The sequence below is a fragment of the Euleptes europaea genome, chromosome 1, assembly GCF_029931775.1.
Source record: "Euleptes europaea isolate rEulEur1 chromosome 1, rEulEur1.hap1, whole genome shotgun sequence".
NCBI classification, from domain to species: domain Eukaryota; kingdom Metazoa; phylum Chordata; class Lepidosauria; order Squamata; family Sphaerodactylidae; genus Euleptes; species Euleptes europaea.
This window is the reverse complement of record NC_079312.1, coordinates 142,172,993-142,195,660: the sequence shown is the minus strand read 5'-3', so window position 1 is coordinate 142,195,660 and position 22,668 is coordinate 142,172,993. Positions and strand designations below refer to the sequence as shown.

The window sequence follows — 22,668 nt, the reverse complement described above, 5'->3', positions numbered from 1 at the left end:
TTCTTTTTAATTAATCCTTTTCTTACACAAACAAGGCAAACACACACATACCTACCTTTCCACTCCCTTGCAATTTCAAGCTCTGGATTTCTGATCCTTGGTGTATTAATCATTAATATCTTTTGCATTTGAACTCTCTGGCTTTTTTCCTTTTTTGTAATAAGTAGTAACATGTTCATCTTGGAATGGCAATAAATTAAACCTCAACTTGTTTGGTTTACAGTATTTGTGGTCTACAGAAGTTTAATACTGTACACTGCCATGCTAATCAAAACTTATTGCAAAGCTGCCTTTCTTTGCGTGTGTTGAGCTGCGTGGGCGGTGTCTCCGTCGCCGGGCCCCTTCCCCCCCCCCCCAGCTCCATGCTATCATGGCAGACCAGGCCATCTCCTTCGCCAAGGACTTCCTGGCAGGCGGCGTGGCCGCGGCGATCAGCAAGACGGTGGTGGCGCCTATCAAGCAGGTCAAACTGTTGCTCCAGGTACAACATGCAAGTAAACAGATTGCTGCTGATAAACAGTATAAAGGAATTATTGATTGTGTAGTTCGCATTCCAAAAGAGCAAGGAGCATTATCCTTTTGGCGTGGAAACTTGACCAATGTCATCAGCTACTTCCCCACTCAGGCACTCAACTTTGCCTTCAAGGATAAGTATAAACAAGTGTTCTTGGGTGGAGTAGACAAACACACACAATTCTGGAAGTATTTTGCTGGTAATTTGGCTTCTGGAGGTGCAGCTGGAGCTACATCTCTCTGCTTTGTCTACCTGTTGGATTTTGCAAGGACCCGTCTGGCTGCTGATGTTGGAAAGGCTGGTGCTGATAGAGAATTCACCGGTTTGGGCAACTGTCTAGTGAAAATTTTCAGGTCCGATGGCCTATGTGGCTTATATCAAGAGTTCAATGTCTCTGTCAGGGTATAATCATCTACAGAGCTGCCTACTTTGGAGTTTATGACACCGCAAAAGGTGTGCTTCCAGATCCTCAAAACACACATATTGTGATAAGCTGGATTGCACAGACTGTAACCGCAGTAGCTGGTGTGGTCTCCTATCCCTTTGACACAGTGCGCCGTCGTATGATGATGCAGTCTGGGCATAAAGCAGCTGACATCATGTACTCTGGAACTATTGACTGTTGGAAGAAGATAGCAAGAGATGAAGGTGGAAAAGCTTTCTTCAAGGGCGCGTGGTCTAATGTTCTTCGAGGCATGGGTGGTGCTTTTGTTCTCATGTTGTATGATGAATTCAAAAAGTTAACTATCTGACTAGAATTATGAGATTAAATTGAACAGGTCATGTAGCATAACTTACCATTATGGACCATTTGACTTTCAGAAATCCCTGCTCAGAGTCTACTTATTGGGGCCAGATCATGTTTCTAAGTAGTGCTTAGAAACTACTTTCAGTGAAATGATATACTTTGGAATACCATTATCAGGCATCAGAACAGGCAGTTCAGTTCACTGATTGTCTGTTGTCGATGTTTATCATAGTGGAGGTTGTACTAGGTCCAAAGGAGCTGATCTGCGCTTGCCTGTAGATCAGCTTGAAATTTCAAGTCTTACTTTACAGGACCATAAAATCATGTTTGGAGAAGCACTCATGTAACAAATCATGTTTTCCCCCACTTGTACTTAAGCACCGTGTACTGTTTGCACGGAGCCCCGTGGCGCAGAGTGTTAAGCTGCAGTACTGCAGTCAAAAGCTCTGCTCACAACCTGAGTTCGATCCCAATGGAAGTTGGTTTCCGGTAGCCGGCTCAAGGTTGACTCAGCCTTCCATCCTTCTGAGGTCGGTCAAATGAGTACCCAGCTTGCTGGGGGTAAAGGGAAGATGACTGGGGAAGGCACTGGCAAACCACCCCATGAACAAAGTCTGCCTTGGAAACGTCAGGATGTGACGTCACCCCATGGGTCAGGAATGACCTGGTGCTTGCACAGGGGAACTTTACCTTTACCTTTTTACTGTTTGCATAGCTGAACATCTAGCATTTGTGTTCTTTTAAATTTGAGGCATTCCGTGAAACAATAAATGTACTTAACCCTGAAAGAAAGAAAAAACTTATTGCAAAGCTAGCTTCAGCTTTGCTTAACCAATGAGAACTAATAGAATTTTAAGAAATTAAAATAAAAACGTTAATTTACTTAAAATAGAAATGGGCACACAAATAAATTATACAGCCTAGAAAATCAAAATTTGCCAAATTTGCTAGCAGAATAAATTATGAGTTTTACACGCAGATTGTAGACAATAAGCCGAATTGTATTCAGCATCTTCATCTACCACTGAACTGGGTAGAGGAGTTGGGATGAATGGCATTTGGTCAGCTACATAGAGACATAAAACAAGTGGTAGATGAGGTACTTGAGGAGCCCCGTGGCGCAGAGTGGTAAGCTGCAGTACTGCAGTCCAAACTCTGCTCACGACCTGAGTTCGATCCCGATGGAAGTCGGTTTCAGGTAGCCGGCTCAAGGTTGACTCAGCCTTCCATCCTTCCAAGGTCGGTAAAATGAATACCCAGCTTGCTGGGGGTAAAGGGAAGATGACTGGGGAAGGCAAACCACCTCACAAACAAAGTCGGCCTAGTAAACGTTGGGCTGTGACATCACCCCACGGGTCAGGAATGACCTGGTGCTTGTACAGGGGACCTTTACCTTTAGATGAAGTACTTACAGAGAAGACTTCTTAAAGCTAAGCCATTTCTTTTTAAAATGTGGGCTGTTATCTCCCACAGTACAGGACCTTTGAGAATTACACCTTGAGGTTCCAGTGGTTTGTTGCTGCTAATAGGAAAGGCAATTGAGGGGTTAAGTAACTCTGCAATAGCCCCACAGGTTTGTAGACCTTTGTTTAAATAGACCAGTATGATTTCAGTTGTCCTTCCATAATATTGCTTCCTGGTGGACAACTCAGGAGATGATCTGCTATATAGAAATGAACATGATTTGACTTTGGTTGGTAACCACCACTCTGAGTTTCTCAACTTGCTGGCTTTTTATGGTGTGTCACTTCTCTGTTCAGGATTGCATGCAAAGGAGCTTTCTTCCTGAGGAATTTGTTGTAGGTTTTTACTGCTAAACACTATGATTATTAATTTAACCGCAAATGTTTGTAGCTTTAGGTGAGAAATAGCATACAAATGTTCTCAAGCTATTAAAAAGTCAGCACAGGAAGAAGAGAGGCATATGAATCCCTTGGCCTCAGTAGCTGTAGACAGCCCTTCCCTGGTTATCTGGCATTCCTTAGCTGTTGAAGTTTACCTCTAGTAATTCCTGTCTCCTGTTCTCTGTTGCCTTCCTGCATTCAGAGGGTTTCTGCTTTCTTTCTCTGGGGTTGTATTGCAGAGCACACTCAAGCAAAATCCCTTCATCTTTGAAACTAGTTGCCAGAATTGATTGTTCAGTGCACTTAGGCTCAGAAATCAATTTTGGGTTGTTCACTGTGTTTTCTTCAGAACTGACCTTGTTTGCAGAGTTCTGGGCATGTTGGTAGTAGCTACAGATACTTCAAATGAGGGTGATCAAAAAGCACACCAATCTACTTGTTTAAACAGCTGTTAGTGCAGTTTGATTGACAGGTGTCTTGTCTGCCTAAGGAGCTGGACACGTTTCAGCAACATCTGGGTACTACTCCTTTCACAGTTATTAATTGCCTTGGTGACCTTAGGCAAGTCATTACTTTTTTCATGTTAGGTTCTCCCTGTCTCATGGGGCGATTAGCACCATTGATGGGATATGCAGGGACTATTTAATTTCAGGTGGCAGTTGTTCCTAGAATTTCATAGGTTCCTTGTTTGACAGTGCTTAAGGCAGATAAATTGAGAAAACTCTACCTTATCATGTAACAAAGCCAAGAAAATCTAGATTGTACATTTAAAGTCTGCAAACTTTGTGCATGTTGTTCTGGTTTTTGAAGAGGGTTTTTTTACAGCACTTTGAACAACAGAATGAGCAGGATTTATTTATTTACATTATTGTAGTTGATAGGCGAGGATAAAAGGTATGCAAGTGCAAAGATAATAAAACCGTGAAAGTAGTTTGACCATCAAATCCCCAGTTAGATTATGGGTTTCTGTTGTTTACAGAATCATATCTTCATTCTCTCTGATCTCCTGCTCTGGAAGTAGTCAATGAGCAGTATCTGGCTGCTTATTTTTAGCTCTCCCAGGGAAAGCTGATACAGGGAACTTGGTGTGCCCCTCAGTCTTTATGCCCTTTCTGTTTGCTCAGTTCTTTATTTCCTTCTCTCCAGGATCTCTGCTTGAACTTCCCATTGGACATCCCAACACTGCATATCAGTAACAGAGTAATAGAACCATGGAGTTGGAAGGGGCCAGCTAGTCCAACCCCCTGTTCAGTGCTGGATCAGCCTAAAGCATCCCTGATAAGGGTCCGTCCAGCTGAACATGAGATGCCATGAGAACATTCTCCTAGCTGCTCCCAAAGAAACCTTAGTACATCAAGGAAGAGGTTAGAAAGAGGAGAAGAGCTGCATTTTACCTCTGTGATATTTACAGCATGCCTTTTTTACGCATCCATGCACTAAAATACATTGCAGTGGAAATGCTCCAAACAGGAATCAGAACAGTAACCATATTGCTGCACTGTTGTAACTCTTGTTTAGCCATGTGAGTCTAAAAGTTGTCAACGCTCAACATTTCTCTGCACTCATGAAGTCTGCTCATGAAGTTTAAGTTTTAATCCTTAGGCATCTAGATAAGCACCAGGTTTTGCCCTTGGTAGTGAGCTCCAGCTTGGTGTAGCTGTTAAGAGCGGTGAACTCTAATCTGGAGAACCAGGTTTGATTCACCGCTCCTCCACATGAAGCCTGCTGGGTGACCATGGGCTAGTCATAGTTCTCTCAGAACTCTCTCAGTCCCACCTACCTCACAAGGTGCCTGTTGGGGGGGGGGGGAAAGGCGATTATAAGCCGCTTTGAAACTCCTTACGGTAGAGAAAAGTGGGGTATAAAAATAACTTCTTTTAAATGCTTTGCTTAAAATTGTGTTTCAGTACAATGCTAATGTAAATTGGGGAGGGGAACGTGCTGGATTCAGTCATCATGGACTCCTTGAGAGACTGAGGGGCAAAACAGATTCCTTGACACCTTAAACATGAACAGTAAAAATAATGCACAGTAAAAATAAGGCTGCAGACGTATGTTTTAAAGGTTGGAAGACCTCCTAAATGTCTGTATTAAGAATATTAGTCCCAGTGTATGGCTTGTGATGCTCCACTGCTTTAAGGTGGATGACAAAGATGGAGAAATGGGAGACTTGCAGCAAACTGTTCTTTAGCAAAGAAATGGACATTTATAAAGGCTTAAACCCCTTCCACAAAGAAATTGCTTTGGAAAGGTTATGTATTCCCTAGTTAAGAAGTCAAGGGTCTCTTTACAGAATGATCACTAAGTATGCCTGGGTATAATATGTGATCTTCCTATACTTCATCCAAGATTGGCCCAACCATAGAGGCAAGCGAAGCAGTCACCTAGGTTGGCAAAATACCAGGGCCAGCTACCTTGTTCAGCCATGTAAGTGTTCTGGTGAGAGAAGCACGTCATGCACTTTTAGAAGAGGTACCCAGAGGCAGCTTAGCAGCTCATTCATTGGTTGACTGGTACCTGCTGTATAATAGGGGACTGTAATCTGGAGCATTTTGATAGAGGTAAAAGGGAAGAAGTAAAGAATGGACAAACATTAAACTGAGAAAAGAATATTCTGGTCAACACTGGATCACCCAGTATGCTCTTGGTTATGTGGCTCTGTGTATCACTGATGGCATGGAGGCACAAAATGTTAATTTGCCTTGCAGAATATGCGGTGATGGCTAAATTATCCAACCTGGTGAAAGGCAGAAAAATAGAAGAATTTCAGAAAACATGAGCAGTTTATTCCGATTATATAAATTAAAAAGCAGAGTTTAGTGAAGAAGGGGGGGAAGCATTATAACAAACATAAAAATATTCATGTGATAGTCTAATCTAGAGCAGTAAAGGAGGTATAAAAGCGAAGTATAGTAGGGTAAGAAGAATTGTATCAAGTATTTAGTATTACTATTGCTTTGATAGACAGTTTGGAAGGTATTAAGCATTAAGTATTAGTACTGTTTTGATAGTTAGCTAGGAAAGTAGTGGGAGTATTGCTAAAGGATTTAAGTAGAATTTTGATCAAATAAATGACCTGTAAGACCTGAGCGATTAACTTAAAATGAACTCCCTGAAAGAGGGTTTATATTGCATGTATGTGAATGGGAGATGTTTATATGTACGGTATTGAAAAATTTTAATAAAAAATTATTAGGAAAAAAATGTTCATTTGCCTTGGATGGCCCCCCAAAAAAGGCGCAGCCAGATGCTTCAGGGTGCTTTCACTGTGACACTCCAGCCTTGATCGCTTGGAAGGAAAAGCTAATTTAAAATAATGCTCAATCATAATTGTACAGGATTCAAATAATGCTGAACTGGCCTCTTTCTTTCCAGATGAGTTAGATGCGGGAGGCAAATCATTAAGAAACTACTGTAAAAACAAGGCGTACCATTGTAATTTTGGAAAGAGGCATCTTTCCTTTTTTCTGTTTCCATCCTCAAGCCTTTTGACAAGTTTGCAACCTAGGAGGACATCTGCACAATGATGATTTCACTCATATAGACCCTCACTTATCATAAAATCGCTTGCAGAGTTGACCTCACTTTTCATCCATGAGCAGCCAGACTACGGCTCAGGGCACCACCAGTGGCATAGACAGCAGGTAGCTGTGCCATGTCTAGACAAGGGCCCGTGTGCCAACTGGAGCGTAGAGCCAAGTTCACATTTCTGCCTTCTTACTAGCTGTGTGCTGGTTGCTGTTCCCTGACTTTGGACAGTAGAGACAAAAGCATTAGGAGGGGGAGAGGCTGTATGCAAACTTAGAACACTCCAAAGAAGTACTTTCTCAGGCTTTAGACTTGTGGCAAGTTTGTCAAAAAGTGGTTGACACTGTTTAAGCTCCTCTAATAGCAACTGCTCCTACGCATCATTTTTTTAAAAACTAAAAGCTTTTTATTTATATGGTTTAATTGGTTTATTTAAATGGATTGACTGATGTCATAAGCTATGAGCATATTTAAGTGTGAGGTTCACCAGGAAGCCCATGGCTACTGTCATTTGGGCTATTTTACGCTGGCTTCAAACTCAGCCAACAAATTTTTGCTGGCTTTACTTGTACTTGCCAGCACATGAATTGTGCCACGAAGTCCCATCCCCCACCCCTGCATGCCACACAGACGCTACTCAGCACCAAGGGTGTTCAATCCCACCCCACCCTACTGTACAAGGAATGGTGGGCTTTTGTAGGAGCGGCCCTATGTGCATCGATAACTTGTTAATGTGATTTCCATGTCAAAGACATGTCTTCGTACAACTGGATATTTACAGGGATCATTTTCAAACTTTTGAATATCTTTGTATAGCTGGCTGTCAATTTCACTCGGGGGTTTTGCTCCCCCCAGAAACAGTTACTGCGAAGAAAATAATGAATGGCCCTAGCCAGCAAATCTAATTTTGTTGTTCTCCTTTCAGACACCCCTGAACTGTCTCCATCAGAACAATCTAATTGCAGTTTTATTGGAATCCAACTGTACCCCAGGTAAACAATTTTGTACATTTTGTTGAGGCGCATATTATATGCATTATTTGTCAAGACAGCACTTTGGATATTCTTAAAAATGCTACCAGGTTTTCCAGATGCTTTTTCAAAAGTGGCTCGCATATCACAATTTAAAAAATAGTTTAAAATGTTTATAAAGGGGCTTTTTTCTGTCCTATAAGCAACAACTAAAAAGATTCAGGACAAATATCAATAAAACTACAATAGCACAAAAACAGTACACTAAATTAAGATTCATGACAACTCTGGAACACCCTTTGAAATTCCAGTGCTGAAATTCATGCCAGTGAGTTAGTGGTGCTCTGCCATTGAGATTCCCTTCACCCAATACTACAATTAAAGGATTTGTGGTAATCCACTTTATACGTGGTAGCTTTGAACTTACAATGAAATGGCAAAATTGGTTTAAGGAAGCCAGGGATCTCCTCTACAATGAGAGGGAATCCTTTGAGTTGGAAAGGGCTTTATCAGCCATCTAGTCCAGTCCTTGTCTTCTATCTTTGCATTTGTTTCCTTTTGCCTAAATGTGGAGCATTGCTTTTACCTTTGTTGATGTGTGAATTGCATATATTTCTTCTGCCCTGTTCATCACTCTGTGGGAAAGATGCAAGACTTCTGTTTGGGGAGCATGAAATACAGACACACCAGTCATTCTTCAATTTGCTTCTGCTCCAGATCATGATCAGATGGAGGCTAGTTAAAAGTCCTGCATAGGATTGCAGAGCCTTCAAAGTGACCCTTCAAAGTGGATGTAGCCTACCACCTGGGCTCTATAACCTGTCAAGTGCTTGACAGCTCCATTGTGTTTCCAGTCCCAGGGAGGCAAGAGAGCTAGGAGGTTTATTATGACTCTGGTGGGCCACCATACATAGCTGGGTGGCCTGTGCTTGACTTGTCGACTCTCATCTGATGCAGCTACAGCCTTGTCTGATCTCTCAGCTCCTTCATGGGTCTGAAATATTATGTATGCAGGAAACATGTGTCTTTGCTTTGGGAGACACTAGTAAGAGATAATGTTGCCCCCAAAATGTTTAAAGCAACTAGGTGCCACTGTTAATCTATTAATATGTGGTAAGTTTTTGCAATTGTTTCTTGTTGCTGATTTCAGGCTCCAGCAAACCAAAGTACTACAATTAAAGTATTGAGCTAGTGGAATCCTTGGAGGCCAGTCATTAGTATAACTGAGAAGGAATATAAAACCTACAGATACACATCTGGCTCCAAATCCAGTAATTAGACCTGTTCCCCAAGATAAATGTCTAGCGTCTGGACCAGTCCTTGACAACCAATTCACCAGGAGCATTTGCCCCTGGCCTTTACCCTTTGCAGTACCGCACACACATCCCTTTCCCAAATTCTTAGCAAATTGCAGAGTCTTAACCTCACATTGAACTTTGGAAAAGTGTGAGGGGGATAGCTGGGGCAATCTGCAGGCCCTCCCCTAAGCTGAACAGCACAGGCTCCAACTGCAAACCATCTTTCTTGGATTCCAGGCTATTTAGCAGGTACACAAAGTAATTTTGCCTTAGGTCCAGCACTGGGAAATGGTACAGTTTTAAATTAATGTTGGCCCTCTTTGGCAACATTCTCCAGCTTGCCATAACTCCTGCAGGCAGACAAAGCAGCGTGACTATGGGTGGGGTAGGCCAGTTCCCTGGCCTGTGACTCCCTCGCTCTCCTCTCACCTCGCTCATCCAGAAAGAAGGCACAATCCACAAAACCATAGCTGGAGGATATGTCATCTGTGCTGTGGCCCATATGCAACCCACTCCTGAACTGCCACTGGCCCTTGAGAACCACCCTCATGTGATGTTTCTTTTGGTGGGAACCATGAGGAGTCATGTATCCTCCTACTGGTGATCTCAGCGGAGGAAGGGATAGTGACCCTATGCTGGTGACAAGCAAACCAAACCTTCTGCCTTCTCAAAAGCAGAGTGGCACACAAGATGCCCTTCCCATATTTCTCAGCATGTGAGAAGTAATCTCAAAGGGACAGTACTGACCACAGGTAGTGGTTTAAGCCCAAATTTGTGGGTGCTTATTCTGCATAATGATGTCACACCAGCAGTCCACATCTGTGAAATATTATTTTAAAAAATCATTCTTAGAAATACCAGTCTCACAATGTCTAGCATCAGAGGGGCCATGATCCCAGGAGAAAAGCCAATAGCATTCTCTATGGCAAAGATGGTGGATTCTGAATGTGTCTGTTCCTAGGAATTGCATGACACATGCTTGTCTACCAACCTGTGTGAACTTGGTCAGCCATATTTTTTTCAATTGAAGTGATTCTCTGGACTTTCTAATGTGGTTCAGGTAATAACAAGGCATCATCCCCCGTGAACATGCTTCTCTTAACTGGCCCCTCTAGCTTCCTTTGATGGGGCATATGATCACCATGCATGACTAATAGGGCTGGTCTCATCTGTCGCACCCTATTGTGAGACATCAGGATGGGCAGTCGGAGAATCTTCTCCTCTTGATCCAAGTAAGCACCCACCTTTCCCAATCATTAGGTATGAAAGTCATTGTTAAATGTGCTCCAACCAGTGAGTTGTTTGCTAGTTCTGCAACATCTGCTACTGACTATTGCATAAAGAAGAACTATAGTTTTTCTTCCCCTGGTCTGGATAGAGTGTTTGCTGTCACTCTTCATAGTCATTGCACCATGCTTGTTTTGTGGAAGAGGGAATGTTAAAACCTGCACCAATGCACCCATTTCAACAGTTCAGTTAGAAACCATGTTGATTTTGTCTGCTAATTTCATTGCAGATAAATAGGGTAACTTCACAGTCTTGACTTAAAGTTCTGGGTGTGTCTTTTAGCAAACTGAGATGTGTGTATCGCCCTTCTTAGGGGTACTCTTGGCCCCTTCCAACTCTATGATTCTGTGCATGCACACAGGTTATTGCACAGATGTATTTTAGGGGGGAAAGCCCAAAGCTTTGCAAATTGGTGGTAGGGGAAAGGGAAGAGGCACAGATCAAGGGCATGTAGCATTTGTCGCCTCCAAGAGACAATCCAGGCAGCATTACAGCCCCATATCTGTTCAATGGTTGTGATTCTAAGAACTCATGAATGTAACAGTTTAGTGATTCACAGTGAATATAGGTTGGTGCTTCAAGAAAATTAGATTACTTGGTGACTCAGCACCTGCTAGGCAAGTTAAAATTTGCAATTGTGCCTGGGAACAAGTTCGGAAAAAGGGAACATCGGTCTCCTGCTCAGCCTATGCTGCCAGTGAATTTTCATTGTGAACCAGGTTGTGTGAAGAGAATACAATATCTACCTATTTCAATACCAGTAAACAAATTACAATTGTTTACTTTTAAATCATTGTCCTAGGGCAGTTGGTTTACAAGTTTCTACTGAAGTATGCACCTGTCAAAAGACACATTTTCTGACACATGACGCTACAGCATTCAAAACTAGTATCCCATACAAGGGTAATACGTATGATTATCAACAGTGAACTTCTGTGATTTGTGCTACCTATGCATGTTTATTCTGTGTCTGCTGATTATGATAGTGTTACAAATGTGATATTGAGGCCCAAACTATGCGTTATGGGCAACACGTGATTGTCACAGGGACTTGCAGCAAGAGGGCAACAGCGAGTTCCTTGCGGGAACTCAACTCTGAAGCACCACAAGGGACCACCTTGGATCAGGACTGTGGCTTCGGGGGGAGAAGGGGCTTCAGCCTCCCCCTGCACCCTTTCCCCAACCTGAAATGGCCCCGAGGGCCTTATTTAACTTGTTTGGATGCAGCAATCCAGTGTGGCGCATAAAGCCCTTGCAGGGAATTTTTGGATTGGGAAGGCAGTGAGGGCGGGAAGGCTGAAGTCCCTCTTCCCAGCTGCATTCCCAATCAGAACTGGGCCTGTGCAGCACATCAGAATTAATTCCCTATAGGGAACTCGCAGCTGTCAAACAGCTGCAAGTCTCTGTTGCAATCATGTGTTACATACAATGTATAGTTGTATATAGCCACCTTGAACTACAAGAAAAGGTGGATTATGAATGTTTTAATAAATACATTAAACAGTTTGGACTAGCTGGTGAGGCACTCAAGCTGCTCTTGCAACCTCAGTGCCCTCCATCTACAGTCTGTAAATAGTATACATGAAGCCCTTTGAACATCCAGAAGTACTATAAAAGTGCTAAGTAGTATTAATGTAAATTTTAACAATCTAAGATTCAGTATTACTGCAACAGCAGCAGATTTTCAGAAAAATGGAAGAAGAGGTAGGATTACTGACAAAAAATATTTATCTAGCAAACTAAATTGGATTCATTAACAAAATACAAATGGGGAATTGACATGAATGACTTATAGATTTCAGGTTCCCTATTCCATGATTCTCCTAATATTTTCATAACATTTGATAAAGTTTTCTCAAATTTCAAGTCACAATTTCTCTGCTCCTTTAATATATACACAATCTAGTTTGAGCACAGTGTTGCTTTAAAGAACTAACTCTTGCAAACCACAGTCAACCTTCCACCAGCAAACAGAGGCTTTTGCCAAAACAGAAGCTTTTGCCAAAAAAAGCCCCATCCATCCATCCATCCATCCATCCATCCATCCATCAATCCATTTCTTCCTGGATGAGAATCCTAGTGCAGCTCAAAACAGAGATTAAAAACTAATCAAAAAGTGAATAAAACCAACAGATAAGAACAACAATACTCAGCAGTATTAAAAGATCTAACAGCTTTTAAAAATCAATTATTATTGAATACTAATAGTTAGCAGTCAGTAATAATTTCAGCAAAACATTAAACCATCAGAAAGCCCACCAGAAGGGAATCATTTTCACCAGTCAGAGAAGCACAGGGTAGAGGGGACAAAACAGACCTCTCTCAGCAGGACATTTGACAGGTGCCACTACTGGAAAAAGCCCTCTCTTTTGGTGGTCATTCACAGATAAGGGTCTTTCCAAATGACCTCATTGTCTAGCTAAGCTTCCATAGGAAGAATGGTGAGGGTGGATCATACAGACTCGTAAGATCATTGTCTAGCAAGAGTTCTTCCCAATGGGCTACTGTTTTCTTTTGCTGCGACGGACTCATGCAGCTACTTCCCCTTGGCAATATATCTTCTCAACCTGCAAGCCAGTAAATATCCAAGCAGTGGAAGGGAAGATGCCTGCAATGCCCCTTCTTGTCTTGCTTTCCTCTCTCTGCTCCCGCCACCTTTCCCCACTGCATTGTCTGGCAAGGAAACAAGAAAGGAGTAAATGAGGCAGATAGCTGGGAAAGGAGGCGGCTGATGGCTCCACTAACTACATCGTATGAGTTTTCTTTGCATCTCCACTTTCATTGTGTTAATAAAACATAAACCAGGAGAAGATCCCTATGCAGAGACCCTCAGTCTCCTTCAGTTAGTTATTCACAGACATTTCTCAGAAGCGTTCACCCACCCATTCATTCAGCATGAACTTAATTGGAGAACAGGCTGGATTCTTGGCTTGCTGCGGGTGTTCCTTGGATTCTGTCCTTGCTATCTCAGAGCTCTGATTAGTTTTGTTTATCCAAGTATTTACTCATGCCCCTCACTTATCTAGGTCACTCTCCCCCGACCCTTTTGTTGTGTTGACTGACCCTCCAAATTTGTATCTTCAGCTGCACATTCTTTCCCCAAGGTCATTGATTCACAACTGGAAACATCTGTCATAATACTGGTCTTAGCTGACTCATCCTGCCAGTTCCATCTGCCTCCAACTGCTTATTTTTGGGTCTTTGATATTCAAGCTCGTTCTTTCCTCTTTCAAGTGTCACCCTCTGATAACATTCTTATTGTCCTTGCAGATTAGGCTGGTGCTGATGGTTGTGAACAAATAGCCTCCAGCCCTGGAAGTTGTCAGTTTTATCCAGTTCTCAGCAGATCAAGTTGTTAAACGATTTGCAAAAATGCAGCATGTGAAAACACTGCCTGAATGATGTATTTTGTGTAAGTGTGTGTGTTATAAAAGTGATCGTTCTGTTGGTCTCAAAATAAAATCCCATTTGGCCTAGGCACTGCCATTGTGGGGTATAAAAGAGGATTTGGGTGGCACGTTAAAGACTAATCAAATATATTCTAGCATAGTTTTCATGAGTCACAGGAGTGTGAATTTATCAGAAGGGGGGTATAACAAAGAGAGGCTGATTCCAAACAAGATTCAGTTGAAAGAGTAATCAGTTCACTCTTGTTAGATTGGCAAAACCTAGTGCAGGATGATATGAGATAAGCAGATACAGTAGGATGTTATAGAGATGTGTGTGTGTGTGTGCTAAGTGTAGGCAAGTTGCTTCCAGCTCATGGCGACCCTATGAATTAAAGTCCTATTGTTAAAAGCCTTGCTCAGGTCTTGCAACCTGAGGGCCGTGGCTTCCTTGATTGAATCAATCCATCCTATGCTGGGTCTTCCTCTTTTCCTGCTGCTTTCAACTTCTCCTATCATGATTGTCTTTTCCAGTGATTCTTGTCTTCTCATAATGTGACCAAAGTACAATAGCCTCAGTTTGGTCTTAGTTTCTAGGGAATGTTCAGGCTTGATTTGATCTAGAACCCACTTACTTGTCTTTTTGGTGGTCCATGGTATCCAAAAAACTCACCACCAACACCAGATTTCAAAGGAATCAACTTTCTACAGAGGTATAGCTGAAGTAATTAACATCAGAAAGGGGTGGAATTTATTAAGATATTAGCACATGTAGTGAGTTAGGAATCCCAGGTCCCTATTAAGCCCTGGAGAGGTACATTGTTTTTAATCTCTTCACAAATTCGAATCCAGGAGTTTTGTGTTGCATCCTCTTTTGAAGTTTAGCTCCTACAGGCTAATACAGTTATCCATCTGGGATTAACATTGGCTGGTGTAATTGTGGTGGAGTAGCAGGCTTTGGAACAGTGCAGAATATTTTGGTGTCAAAAGCTGAACTGGGTATAAGTAATACACTTTTTGACCATTTCTCCCTGGGGTTGGAAGGGTTGGAAGTACTGTTTCAAACCTGCAAAATGGTATTTTGGCTCATACTGGTTCCTGCTTGTCCACATAGTTGACAGGGACTAATGAGAGAATCAGATCACCTCATACAATTGGTTTCCTGAAGCAAGCGCAGAAGGTTTTGGGGAAGGGAGCATTCCTTGTATCACCTACTGCCTCACACTGTTCATAAAATATCTATTACTTCACTAAAGCTGCATTAAAACATAAGTAAGAAATCCCAGTTTGTGTGTAAGCTCCCCTAGGGGCTTCTTGCCTCCTCTCTGCTTCCCTCCATGGAGGACATCTTTTCTATAATGCTGTCTCTGTATCCAGGCAGTTGCAAGGGTCACTGTTACTCAACAAACTGTGGGTTGGTAAATTTGGACATCACAACAGAGATGAGTACAAGCTGCAGATAACAATGCAACTGCAACTCCTAATTTGAAATCCTGCTTTACTGTCAACACCAAAACTGTTGGCTCAGCTGCATCCAGATGTCACAGCCAACTGGACTTTGAACAAACCATGGCTTATAAGTGACAGTGTATTTAATTCCTGCATGTGGTGTAAGTAGATTTGGGTCCATTATTTGGCAATCACTTGTACAAGTAGCCATTTGGTGCAGTTATAGAATTTTTCTACCAATCTGTCTGGTTGTCTGTTTGCTTGGGACTGAATTACCCAAGTGTCAGAATTGTTAGATTAAGTTCTCCCTAAGTTATTAACACGCACAGTGCAAATTAGATTTTTATGCTTGGCTTGGTTCCTAAGTGAATGATGCTATCTCTTCACAGTGAATACTTAAGACGTGAAATTTATATTAATTGTTATCTTATGCCATTAAAGGTTTTTGAATTGAATTGAATTGAATTGAATACTTAAGACATGTATCTAAACTGAATTAGCTAATTGTGCACTAAAGGTAAAGGTAGTCCCCTGTGCAAGCACCGGGTCATTCCTGACCCATGGGGTGACGTCACATCCTGACATTTACTAGGCAGACTGTGTTTATGGGGTGATTTGCCAATGCCTTCCCCAGTCATCTACACTTTACCCCCAGCAAGCTGGGTACTCATTTTACCGACCTTGGATGGAAGGCTGAGTCAATGTTGAGCTGGCTACCTGAAACTGACTTCTGCTGGGATGGAACTCAGGACGTGAGCAGAGCTTTTGACTGCAGTACTGCAGCTTACCACTCTGTGCCAGGGGGCTCCTTAATTGTGCTCTAGCCTTTGTAAATTCCTGAAAATAATTTTAAATCTTTACATTTAGTGTGTTTGCTTGCCTGTATGCTATCTGCACAGAGACTAGTGACTCCTGTCTGACCTATTCTGTGCATGTCCTGTCTTCAGTCATGCTGCAGATGTAGCCAAAACTGCCTTTCTAATCAGCATCCACTCCTAAGAGTATAGAGGAGCATTCAGAAATGACTTTTATCAGTTACAGAAGTTAGATCCTCTATAACAGATATGAGGTGATGATTAGGAATAGCAGGAGCTATTCTTGTTTCTATGTTGTTTTTTTCTCTTGTATTCACCTTGGTTAAATTTTATTATGAAAGTGCAGATGAAAGACATTCATAAGTGTACTTTAAAATTTGCCATTCCAATGTCTGTTGAAATAAAACACAGTCCCCCTAACCCCAATTCTAATTTTTGTTGCTTTCTGGCATAGGCATATTGGATATAAGTTGAAGTTTAGCCCTCCATAAATAAAATTCAAGGATGGCCCTATGCAAGTGAGTCTCCAGAAAAAAGAAAATATAACATCCGTGTACAATGTCAAAGTGAGGATGTGTGAATCATAAAGGTGAAAATGATAGCATCAAGAATGCCCAACATTGTTTTCATAGTTTTGAGGAACAGTATTAATACAGAAGGTGCAGCAAAACTTGGGAAAAGCAAACACATAATGCTTGTTCTTGTAACTTAGTTTTATATTTGGAACTTACACCTGCAAAATGCAATGAAATTGGCATTCCAAAATAAACTTTTGTGGACTACAGCCCAATTCTTCAGATGCAAAGAAGATTGCTTCTGAAGATGTGAGCTCTAGATGGAGTAAAAAGGTGCCACAAGACTCTTGTCTCCAAGTTGCTGTGCCACAAGATCCTACAACACACCCTATCCAGATGACGCTGTCTTGTTGCTATCACCTCTGGGTTTTTCCCATCTCTGTTTCTGATTCCCTTTTCTGCCGAACTGTGGAGATGCTCCAAGTGATGTTAAGTTTTATGCTGCTTCTGAAGAAACAAAAACTGTGGGAGTTTGATCATGATGATGAGGATATTTTGAAACTAACCTTTCACATTCATGCCATGTCTTCTAGAAGAGCATTCTTGAAGCCATGGAGATTCTCTTCCTTAAACCATTGGTGTTGGTCACCTGCTTCGTTGGACTCTTCTCCTATCACCATCCAGCCACCTCTTCAAGTGGGAAAAAATCCAGCTCCAAAAAAACAAATTTCATAATAATTTTAGCCGATGATCTTGGATGGGGAGACCTTGGTGCCAACTGGGGCAAACGAAATGACACTCCCAACTTAAATAAGATGGCAATGGAAGGAATGAGGTAAGCTTCAAGTTGACATCTTACATCCATTTTCCAAGTTCCCCTTGATTTGCAAAGGAAGTAGAATTGTGAAGGGGCATAAATAGAATCCTCACTGCACTGATGGCAGGTACACAACCTGAAATGTGAGTTCAGATCCTCCTCAACTGTTATGTTCACTAGATCTTGGGCAAGTCACTCTAATTCTTATCCTAACCTGCCTTGTATGGGCGTTGTGAGGATAAAGTGATAGAGAACTGTGTGCTCTCATCATGTGTTCTGTTTATGCCATGTTGAGCACCGCTTCCCTTGCAAGAAAAGGCTGAGGAAAAGTAGGAATTGAGGAGTTCTGTCCTCTCTTCATCTCCTGTTACAATTTCACTTTCTGGTCCCCGCAATGGGCTTATCTTGTTCTTATTCTTACTCTGTACATAGGAAAAGAACCCTTTTTGTTGTTGGGGAGGCTGAAGTAGGGTACCTTTAAGTTTGCTGTTTAATGTCTAGGAAAGTTCTGTGGTTCCTGATGCCATACGGTACTGTAACACATTTGTTAACGTTTAAGATGTTACCCTTCATTAGGGAAACTGATGTGTAGCCATATAGTATACTCCCTAATAGAGCAAGTAGCATTGAAGGTCAAGAAAAGGGCACGGCTGGGGGGAAAGTCTTGTCCCCACACACTGTGGTCCCACTCTAAGGCATTTTATGCATGGGTTGTTTGCCTCACAAGGGCATCTGTCAGCAATGCTGATTCTATGACCTTAGGCAGATCATGAGAGGAGGGCAGAAAGGTTTGCAACAGTTTGCAAACTTCTGTGTTTTGGCCTCTCTATGGATTTCTCAGACCCCAAATACTGTTGACATCATCAAAGATTCTTATTTAGATGAGTTACCATTTAGCTATGTTAATAATGACATTTCCATTCTTAAGCCCATGGTATATGTGCTTCTTTTGCACATCTCAAAGTCCACAAGAGAACACATGATACTGCCACACTAATCACCCTCATTTGAGACAATCTGGTTGGGGCTGAGAGCTGAGGGAGCACGGAGCATTCCCAGCAAGCTAGAAATGTCCCCTAGCAGAAAATTTTCAAAATAGGGACATTCATGGCATTAACTGATTCTGTTTTCATTCTTAAATCTCACCTAAAGCTCATGCTTAGTTTGTACCTGTATTGTGCCAAGTTTGTAACTATGTTATGGAACCCTCACTTTGCCAGTTCTGAGGGATAAGAATATTTTTGTGTACTGAGCAATGGCTGGTTCTTCATCCACTTGTCGGTTACCAAGAAAGTGTTGACAGCATAACCCCTCATTTTTAAGCAAACTTAGAGGGTTTAACTTTCCCTAAAGCATAAGATTGAAAGTCCAGTGCTAGAGGATGGCAGTGGTGATCATAACCTGACCATTCTTCAGAACAAAATTGATCTAACATAGAGCATAAGGAGAAGGACATGGCATGGACTGCACTGTTTCTGCCAACGTTAATTAATTTTGTTGTGCCGCAAATTGCTCTAAGAACCCAAGGGATTTATAAATAGGAGGTAAGAGAAGAGATCAGGACTTTCATTGTTAAAGCTGCAGCTCAGAGTCCAAGCAGAACTGGTTTAAGGCTGCTTGCATCAAAATGGAGAACATGACGACTGTAAATAATGAATGAAACCTTTTCTTTGTGCTGCTTCTAGATTTGTAGATTTCCATTCTGCTGCATCCACCTGCTCCCCCTCTCGTGCCTCTCTGCTTACAGGACGTCTTGGCCTGCGCAATGGAGTGACCCACAATTTTGCTGTGACATCAGTGGGTGGCCTCCCATTGAACGAGACAACATTAGCTGAAGTTCTGAAGGAAGCCGGCTACCTCACTGCTGTGATAGGTAACTCAACCCACTGCAGAGAGAAAACATATTTTTTCAGTTCTCCTTACAAGCATTTTATTGGACTTTGTCAAAGAATATTAGCAGTAGTTTACTTAAATCATTGTCAGTTTCTGTTTTATGTGGCATACTAGCCGCAAATAACATTTATTTATTACTTAAATCATAGAATCATAGAGTTGGAAGGGACAACCAGGTTCATCTAGTCCAACCCCTGCACAATACAGGAAATTGACAACTACCTCCCCCTCACACCCCCAGTGACCCTTACTCCATGCCCAGGAGATGGCAAAAAAACAAACAAACCCTTCAGGATCCCGGGCCAATCTGGCCTGGAGGAAAAATTGCTTCCTGACCCCAAAGTGGTGATCGGAACTACCCTGTACATGCAAGAAAGGGCCACAAGAGCCAAACACTGATGCAAACCTTCCTGCCCTCCCTCTCATGATCTGCCTAAGGTCATAGAATCAGTATTGCTGACAGATGGCTATCTAGCCTGTGCTTAAAAAACTCCAGGGATTTATGGGAGGGGGTACAGTTGGTCAGAATCCCATCAGGGTTTGGAAAAAATGGGGTGGATCTAGCCATCCTCCAGGGAGCTTTTCTCCAACTTGTTATTCTTCCTTCAACAGAAAAATCACTAAAGTTGAAGGAAGGCTCCAAAGGCTGAAGGAAACCTTCAGATTTGCTCAGTGGAGGATAGTGTAGTGGTAGGTTCTTACCCCATTTAGTGAGGCTATAAAGTTCACAATATGGGTTGGATACCCATGGGTGAAAGGATCACAGATCTTTCCTTGTTCTCCTTTCCCCAGCAGTCCTTTCTGACTTCTTGCTGGAAGGGAAAGGAGCAAGTGAAGGGTGGGCTCTCCTAAAACAGGAGCTCTTGCAAGCTCAAGCCCTCACTATTCCAACAAGAAGGAAACATGATAGAGGATCCCGGAAGCCAATGTGGAGGAACAGAGAACTCCATGATGATCTAACGGAGAAAAAAGAAATGTTCAAGAAATGGAGGCAAGGACTTAACTCTAAAGAAGAGTATCTGTGGGTTGCCAGGCACTGTAGTTCAGCCATCAGAGAGGCCGAAGCATCTGGCTGCATTGGATGAGTACAAATCCCCCGGGCCAGATAGTATTCACCCGAGAGTTCTCAAAGAACTTTGTAGAGAGCTTGCAGAGCCTTTGTCCATCATCTTCCAGACCTCTTGGAGGACAGGAGATGTGCCACAAGGCTGGAGGAGGGCAAACGTTACCCCAATTTTTAAAAAAGGGAGGAGGGATGACCCAGGAAACTACAAGCTAGTCAGTTTGATGTCTATCCCAGGGAAGATAGTGGAGCAGATATTAAAGAGATCAATCTGTGAGCATCTGAAAGACAACATGGTGATCCGGGGAAGTCAGCATGGATTTGCCCCCACAGGTCCTGCCAGACCAACCTCGTTTCCTTCTTTGATCGAGTGACTAGCTTACTGGGTTGAGGGAATGCAGTTGATGTTGTTTACCTAGATCTCAGTAAGGCTTTTGACAGGGTTCCCCATGATGTTCTGATGGGTAAACTAGGGAACTATGGACTGGACCCTAGAATAGGTGGACAGGGAACTGGTTGGAGAACCATACTCAAAGAGTAGTTGTCAATGGCATTACATCTGAATGGAGAGAGGTGTCCAGTGGCCCAGAGGGGTGCTGTGGGGTTCAGTTCTGGGCCCGGTACTTTTCAATATTTTAATAAATGATCTGGATGAGGGTGTGGAGGGACTACACATGCTTGCAGTAGGGGTGCCTGAAATTAGCAGCCTACTAAAAATGTACCAGAAATAATGCTGCTTTTATAGACAGTGCAAGATACTACTGACGACTTAGCATCCCCAATCACAAAAAGGATCCCTGAAGGGGAAGCATCTTTTGTCCTATATCCCTACCTTCTTAGGGTGCTTTCTTTTATCAGTGCAGCAAGAGAGGGAATGGGAGGAGACTGTTAGTAGCACACGTTTAATCAGGAGGGCTGAGTTAGCCATTTCAGCCTAAACTGCATAAAGGCTAAAGGTATCATCAATATCATAGCCTTTGAAATAGGGCAGAAGCTGTGTGAACAAGCTGTTTTGGCAAGGCTGCCTGGCAGAGGAATTTTGGGAAATCTTGGATGAAAATATACATTTTCCTATCACCGAGAAACATCTCAGTCTCTCACAATAGTTCTACACTAGACTATAAGGATAATAATCTCCCTGACAAGGATAGATTCTGCTGAATTGGATACAACTTCAGCAACATTGGTAAAGATCACTGCAGTGTAGCAGCTGTTGGGAATGCCTCTGCAACTGGATTTGATGCCATTCAGTCGTGTGGGATGATTCACATGGTTGATGGGGCATACACTCAACATCTGGTGTCCTGGTACTTGTCATAGGGGGTTATAGGGCAAAAGATGCTCCCCCTTCTCCTTTTTGTGATTGGGGATGCTAAGTCAGTATTATCTTGTGTTGTCTATAAAAGCAGCATTATTTCTGGTACATTTTTAGTAGGCTGCTAGTTTCAAGTACCCCTACTGCAAGCACTCTCTGGTAGCTTTTGGGAAGCTAATGTAGAATGTCGTATTAGTTACATATTAGCGACGGTAGAGAAATATGCATACGCATTCACATTGCAATGAAAGGGAGGCATAATTGCAGAACTAGACCATATGCTGATATTTGATTTACCTGCAAAACCTTCCCCTCCTCTTCTTTGGCATGCAGAATGATGGCTGGGTATTTCCTGAGGCTTCCGTTCCCTTGATCATGCCTTTGAGCGACATTATCACAAGGCCAGAAAGAAGGTGCTTGGCTTTCAAAGCCATCTGAGTGTGTGGTGTATGGCCTGTTTTGCATTTTACTAGCTAAAGGTTTGGAGGGAAGGCATCATGGTATAATCTGCTCTTGTCAGATCTTGGAAGCTAAACAGAGTCAGTACTTGGAATGGAGACCATCAAGGAAGAGGAAAGCAATGGCAAACCACCTCTCCTTCTCACTTACCTTGAAAGCCCCTTGCTGGGGTCGCTATAAATTGGCTGTGACTTGATGGCACTTTACACACACACAGCTAATGGTTTAAAAGTGTGATGAGCAAGATCACCTCCCCAACATCTGCATTCCACAGTTGGGCTAGAAAACATTACATATTTTGTTCGTTCATTGGTGTATATGAATTGTGTATAGTAGAACTGCTCTGCTGAAGCTTGTTCCTAATGGCTTCCTTGCAGGTAAATGGCACTTAGGACACAGTGGTCTTCATCATCCGAATTTTTGTGGTAAGGACTCCATATTATTTTTCTTCTCTCAGAATATAAAGAGCTAATGCAGATGTAAGCCTCACTGCATCTGGGCCACACCCACTTCAGACTGCAGGTGGGGTCACACAATTGAATGTTCCTCCATATCAAACAATTCCCTGCCCATAGAAGATGATAATGATGGGCAGAAGGCATGATTAGACCGCATCACCCAAACAGCTTTCTTCGTGGAGAGAATTTTTTTAATGAACAGGAGTCAAGTGAGCCCAGACACAGGTTTGTCATCTTAGGGAAAACAAGGGCTGGTATCGAGCCATGCCATTCCAAAGATTGAAGAATGCTTTTCTGCCAATTTCCCC

At 42.4% G+C, this 22,668-nt stretch overlaps 1 protein-coding gene and 1 pseudogene across 1 annotated transcript in view; both read left to right on the top strand.

The window, feature by feature from the left end:
- The first annotated feature begins 357 nt into the window (after window positions 1-357).
- On the top strand, window positions 358-1,266 carry LOC130476790 (ADP/ATP translocase 3-like; annotated as a pseudogene).
- A 15,597-nt stretch (window positions 1,267-16,863) lies between these two features.
- ARSG (arylsulfatase G) overlaps window positions 16,864-22,668 on the top strand; it is a 63,478-nt gene continuing 57,673 nt past the window's right edge. Inside the window, exons 1-3 of the mRNA XM_056848777.1 lie at window positions 16,864-17,190; window positions 18,858-19,045; window positions 22,280-22,327. Coding sequence (XP_056704755.1) covers window positions 16,967-17,190; window positions 18,858-19,045; window positions 22,280-22,327 — 460 coding nt within the window. The 5' untranslated portion in view covers window positions 16,864-16,966. The remainder of the gene's footprint in view (window positions 17,191-18,857; window positions 19,046-22,279; window positions 22,328-22,668) is intronic.